At 54.5% G+C, this 6,425-nt stretch overlaps 1 protein-coding gene across 1 annotated transcript; it reads left to right on the forward strand.

Moving 5' to 3' along the window:
- The first annotated feature begins 228 nt into the window (after positions 1–228).
- LOC135572164 (uncharacterized) lies at positions 229–6,419 on the forward strand. Its single transcript, XM_065019303.1, has 5 exons — positions 229–311; positions 2,253–2,462; positions 2,573–3,676; positions 5,822–6,075; positions 6,184–6,419. Exons 2-5 carry the CDS (start codon positions 2,408–2,410, stop codon positions 6,355–6,357), a joined length of 1,587 nt encoding a protein of 528 aa, XP_064875375.1. The 5' UTR covers positions 229–311; positions 2,253–2,407; the 3' UTR covers positions 6,358–6,419.
- Positions 6,420–6,425: the final 6 nt, after the last annotated feature.

Raw genomic sequence — 6,425 nt, forward strand, 5'->3', positions numbered from 1 at the left:
AATTGACTACACAGACCACCACGTCCATTCCTGGATCAATTGGTTTACTTTCCTTTAACCTAGTCAGATACAGTATTCAAGATACCTCCAAAATACCCCTCTCTCTCTCTGTCAGATACATTTCCCTAACAAACACACACCAACACCTGTCAGCCCCTGGATACACCCACTCTGGTGCAAGCCTATCAGAGCACCTCGTCGTAACAACACACACACCAACACCTGTCAGACAGAGGGTATCCCAGCAGGCGTTGCTCCTAGGTCGGACTTCTTGTTCCAGCCAAGACCAGATGCTGCTCAGGACCCAGATGGTAACAACACACACACCAACACCTGTCAGCTCTACTTCTACCAACTGATAGTGTGTAATAACACACACACCAACACCTGTCAGCTCTACTTCTACCAACTGATAGTGTGTAACACACACACCAACACTGTCAACACCTGTCAGCTCTACTTCTACCAACAACTGATAGTGTACCAACTGAATAACACACACACCAACACCTGTCAGCTCTACTTCTACCAACTGATAGTGTGTAACAACACACACACCAACACCTGTCAGCTCTACTTCTACCAACTGATAGTGTGTAACAACACACACACCAACACCTGTCAGCTCTACTTCTACCAACTGATAGTGTGTAATAACACACACACCAACACCTGTCAGCTCTACTTCTACCAACTGATAGTGTGTAATAACACACACACCAACACCTGTCAGCTCTACTTCTACAACAACTGATAGTGTGTAATAACACACACACCAACACCTCAGCTCTACTTCTACCAACTGATAGTGTGTAATAATAACACACACACCAAACAGCTCTACTTCTACCAACTGATAGTGTGTAACAACAACACCTGTCAGCTCTAACACACACACCAACACCTGTCAGCTCTACCAACTGATAGTGTGTAACAACACACACACCAAACCTGTCAACTTCACCAACTGATAGTGTGTAATAACACACAACACCTGTCAGCTCTACTCTACCAACTGATAGTGTGTAACAACACACACACCAACACCTGTCAGCTCTACTTCTACCAACTGATAGTGTGTAACAACACACACACCAACACCTGTCAGCTCTACCAACTGATAGTGTTAATAACACACACACCAACACTGTGATACCAACTGTGTGTAATAACACACACACCAACACCTGTCAGCTCTACTTCTACCAACTAACAACACACACACCAACACCTGTCAGCTCTACTTCTACCAACTGATAGTGTGTAAACTCCTCAGCTCTACTTCTAAGCTGATAGTGTGAACCCACCAACACCTGTCAGCTCCTTTTTCAAGATTCCTCAGTTCAAGATTCTCATTCGCCCCCCTCTCTCGCTCCCTTCTCTCTCTATTTCTCTCTCTCTCTTAGTATCTTTTGCTCTCTCATTCTTAGCTGATTTTCACCTCTACAGTACGGCCTGTCCCTTCCTCTTCCTCCTCTTCCTCTTGCCCTGCCTCCGCTCAGGTGAGCAGTTCAGAATGTGTGTGTTAGGAGTCTGAGACCACTGAAGATTGTGATTGTCTCACAAGTTTAACAACTAAACTCCTCTCTCAACCCCCACTCTCTCTCCCTCCCTCTCAACCCCCACTCTCTCCCTCCCTCTCAAACCCCTCACCCTCTCTCTCCCTCCCTCTCAACCCCCACTCTCTCCCTCCCTCTCAACCCCCACTCTCTCCCTCCCTCTCAACCCCCACTCTCTCTCTCCTCTCAACCCCCCCCTCTCTCCTCTCTCTCTCTCCCTCTCAACCCCCACTCTCTCCCTCCCTCTCAACCCCCACTCTCTCCTCCCTCTCAACTCACTCTCCCTCCTCTCAACCCCCACTCTCTCTCCCTCTCAACCCCACTCTCTCTCTCCCTCCTCTCAACCCCCACTCTCTCCCTCCCTCTCAACCCCCACTCTCTCTCTCCCTCTCAACCCCACTCTCTCTCTCCCTCTCAACCCCCATTTATTTCCCTCCCTCCCTCCCCTCTCTCTCCCTCCCTATTTATTTCCCTCCCTCCCTCCCCCCCCACTCTCTCTCTCTCTCTCTCCTCCCTCATTTATTTCCCTCCCTCCCTCCCCCCTCTCCCTCCCTCTCTCTCCCTCCCTATTTATTCCCTCCTCCCTCCCTCTCAACCCCCACTCCCTCTCAACCCCCACTCCTCCCTCTCAACCCCACTCTCTCCCTCCCTATTTATTTTCCTCCCCTCTCCCCTCCCTCCCCCTCCCCATAGCTCCAGAGTCTAACCCTGCACCCTCTGCTCCTGGAACTCTTACAATCCCCCCTTCTTTACGTCTCAAACCTCCCTCTTCCTCCTCCCACTCTCCTATCTCTCGTCCCCGTACACCCCTTTTCCCCCCTCTCCGGCCACGCCCCCAGACCAGTGCCATGGTAACAGACAGACAGACCACACCCACCCGGCACCTCTCAGTCCCACCTCCAAGTGAGTCATAAACATGTGATAATGAGTAGAATGTTCAGGAGGAATGACATGTGATTTATAGAATGTCCAGTAAAACCATTCAATCATTCTCTTTTTTCTCTTCTCTCCAGCTCTCTACTCTTCTGTGCGTTCTGTCCCTCTGAGACCCAGACTTCATTCTGCAAATGGCCACAGGGTGGCATCCCCGAGACACAGCCCGGCCCTGCAACCAATCGCTGCTGCAGCTACCAGACAGGCCCTGCCCAGCAGACAGTGGACTGGACCAGCCAGCAGTTTGTCATCTCAAATCCCACCCACACAGACCACCCCAGGCCAATCACAGCTCAGCTCAGGCTCTAGTCCCCTGGGTTCTACTTCCTGTTTTGATCGGTTGCCGCCGGCATCAAGGCAGCTGCAAATCATTGCCCTCTCCGCTGGCTCCACCCACCGCCTCAGCAGCCAACTACAGCCTGCTGCCAACACACACACCCCAGCTTCTGTCCAATCAAAGCACCTGGTTCTTGAATCCCCACCACCTCAGCTCAATGCCCAACCACAGAGGACTTCTGAACACGCCTCTCCCTCTCCCACCTCCTCCATCCACAAAGCCAACACACCCCTACCCTACCTCCATTATCAGGCCAGACACACGGATCCAAAAGGAGAAGTGGGGAGACAGGGGGTAAGGGAGGAGAGAGAGAGGGTGGGATTAGAGGAAGAAATTATGGGGGGAATTGAAGAGGGGCAGAGGAATAGAGAGAGGGTGGGAGGAGACAGACAGGTGACAGGAGAGGAGAAAGGGAATGTGGATAAGAGAGGAGCGAGGGTGGGAGGACAGGAGAAAGAGGGGACTGGAGGAGAGGAAACATTGATGGAGAGAGTTAAGGGACTTGAGACACTGAGAGAGATGACAGAAGTAGAGGAGGGGCAGGAAAGGATGAAGATAGAGGGAGAGGAGCAGAGAGAGAGGATGGAAGTAGAGGAGGAAAAGCAGAGACAGAGGATGGAAGTAGAGGAGCAGGAGCGGGGACAGAAAGATGCAATGAAAGGAGAGGAGGGGACTACAATAGACCCACAGCTCAATCCAGACCCGGCTACTCAGAACCCTCCCTCAGAACCCCCCATAAACATCCAGAGACCATCAGACCGTCCCATAGAGCAATCCCCAGACCTCCCCCATGTGGACCAAGAGGACCTCTGTGAGAACATGTTCAATCAGTCTGACAACCAATCAGGCAGGTACCAGCGTCTCTCCACCATTACCTTTAGCCTTGGCCTATTAATTCAACTTTAAACTAACTTGTGTTGTGAACTCTTCCCCCTCCTTCTCCCCTCTACCCCGTCTTCTTCCTCTGTTCTGCTCGTCCTCTCTCCCTCCTCCACCCAGTCTTCCTCTTCTGTCCTCTCCTCCTCTCTCCCCCCTCCACCCCATCTTCTTCCTCTGTCCTGCTCCTCCTCTCTCCCCCCTCCACCCCGTCTTCCTCTTCTGTCCTCTCCTCCTCTCTCCCCCTCCACCCCATCTTCTTCCTCTGTCCTGCTCCTCCTCTCTCCCCCTCCACCCCGTCTTCCTCTTCTGTCCTCTCCTCCTCTCTCCCTCCCACCCCGTCTTCCTCTTCTGTCCTCTCCTCCTCTCTCCCCTCCACCCATCTTCCTCCTCTGTCCTCTCCTCCTCTCTCCCCCTCCACCCCGTCTTCCTCTTCTGTCCTCTCCTCCTCTCTCCCCCTCCACCCCATCTTCTTCCTCTGTCCTCTCCTCCTCTCTCCCCCTCCACCCCATCTTCTTCCTCTGTCCTCTCCTCCTCCTCTCTCCCCCTCCACCCCATCTTCTTCCTCTGTCCTGCTCCTCCTCTCTCCCCCCTCCACCACCGTCTTCCTCTTCTGTCCTCTCCTCCTCTCTCCCCCTCCACCCCATCTTCCTTTCTGTCCTGCTCCTCCTCTCTCCCCCTCCACCCCATCTTCTTCTTCTGTCCTCTCCTCCTCTCTCCCCCTCCACCCCGTCTTCCTCTTCTGTCCTCTCCTCCTCTCTCCCCCTCCACCCCGTCTTCCTCTTCTGTCCTCTCCTCCTCTCTCCCCCTCCACCCCATCTTCTTCCTCTGTCCTGCTCCTCCTCTCTCCCCCCCTCCACCCCGTCTTCCTCTTCTGTCCTCTCCTCCTCTCCCCCCTCCACCCCGTCTTCCTCTTCTGTCCTCTCCTCCTCTCTCCCCCTCCACCCATCTTCTTCCTCTGTGCTCTCCTCCTCTCTCCCCCTCCACCCCGTCTTCCTCTTCTGTCCTCTCCTCTCTCTCTCCCCCTAAACCACCGTCTTCCTCTTCTGTCCTCTCCTCCTCTCTCCCCCTCCACCCCATCTTCTTCCTCTGTCCTCTCCTCCTCTCTCCCCCTCCACCCTGTCTTCCTCTTCTGTCCTCTCCTCCTCTCTCCCCCTCCACCCCGTCTTCCTCTTCTGTCCTCTCCTCCTCTCTCCCCCTCCACCCCGTCTTCCTCTTCTGTCCTGCTCCTCCTCTCTCCCCCTCCACCCCGTCTTCCTCTTCTGTCCTCTCCTCCTCTCTCCCCCTCCACCCCCGTCTTCCTCTTCTGTCCTCTCCTCCTCTCTCCCCCTCCACCCCATCTTCTTCCTTCTGTCCTCTCCTCCTCTCTCCCCCTCCACCCCGTCTTCCTCTTCTGTCCTCTCCTCCTCTCTCCCCCTCCACCACCGTCTTCTTCCTCTGTCCTCTCCTCCTCTCTCCCCCCTCCACCCCATCTTCTTCCTCTGTCCTGCTCCTCCTCTCTCCCCCTCCACCCCTTCTTCCTTCTGTCCTCTCCTCCCTCTCCCCCTCCACCCCGTCTTCCTCTTCTGTCCTCTCCTCCTCTCTCCCCCTCCACCCCGTCTTCTTTCTCTTCTGTCCTCCTCTCCTCTCTCTTCCCCCTCCACCCCAGTCTTCCTCCAGTCCTTTCCTCCTCAGTCTCCCCCTGCCCACCCCGTCTTCCCCTTTCTGTCCTCTCCCCCTCTCCCTGCCACCACCGTCTTCCTTCTGTCCTCAGCCTCCTCTCTCCCCCTCCACCCATCTTCTTCCTCTGTCCAGAGGGTCTGGCCTCCTCTCTCCCCCTCCACCCCGTCTTCCTCTTCTGGGCTCTCCTCCATCTCCCCCTCCACATTCTTCTTCCTGGTGTCCTGCTCCTCCTCTCTCCCCGGATCCACCCCGTCTTCCTTTCTGTCCTCTCCTCCTCTCTCCCCTCCACACCGTCTTCTTCCTCTGTCCTGCTCCTCCTCTCTCCCCCTCCACCCCGTCTTCCCTCTTCTGTCCTCTCCAGAGCCCTCGGAACATTCCCCTCAGAACCCCGTCTTCTTTCTCTGTTCTGCTCCTCCTCTCCTCTCCTGGTTCTGAATCAATTTTCCTCCCCCAGTCTTGTCCAGTCTTTCCTCTCAGTCTCCCCCTGCCTCACCCTTCCTCACCCTTTCATCTGATCTCCCCCCTCCTCTCCTGCCTGTTAGCCCTTCCCACCCAGAGAGCCTCAGCCTATCACAGAGCCGCCCTGAGACCTTCAGTCTATTGGAGCGCAAGCCTTGGTCACAGAGGGTCTGGCCAGAGGGCGGGAGGCGTGTCTTAACTCACCTGGTGGAGGGCTTCATCATACAGGAGGGGCTGCAGGCATTCCCGGTAAACACAAACACACAATTCCTACAGGGGATATAGCTGGTGTCTAGTTGGTGTCACAAACGGATAAATGAACAGTATATACAGTATAACCTTTGTGTGCCTGTGCAGGTGAACCGCTCGTCTCTGTTGTTGGGAGGGCAGGAGGGTGTCTCCCAGAATGGGAACATAGAGGGAGCCGAGTTATTACCGTTGACAGACACACCAGAGCCACCGGAACATTCCAGCGAATCAGAACAAGAGCGTGTGGCTACAAGTGACCCGCTCACAGGTAACCCACCTTAATCTCCTGGTTCTGAATCAATATTCAATTCAATATTCAATTCAATTATCTCTCTGAATCCAAACCACAC

Source organism: Oncorhynchus nerka, linkage group LG6 (genome assembly GCF_034236695.1).
Source record: "Oncorhynchus nerka isolate Pitt River linkage group LG6, Oner_Uvic_2.0, whole genome shotgun sequence".
NCBI classification, from domain to species: Eukaryota; Metazoa; Chordata; class Actinopteri; order Salmoniformes; family Salmonidae; genus Oncorhynchus; species Oncorhynchus nerka.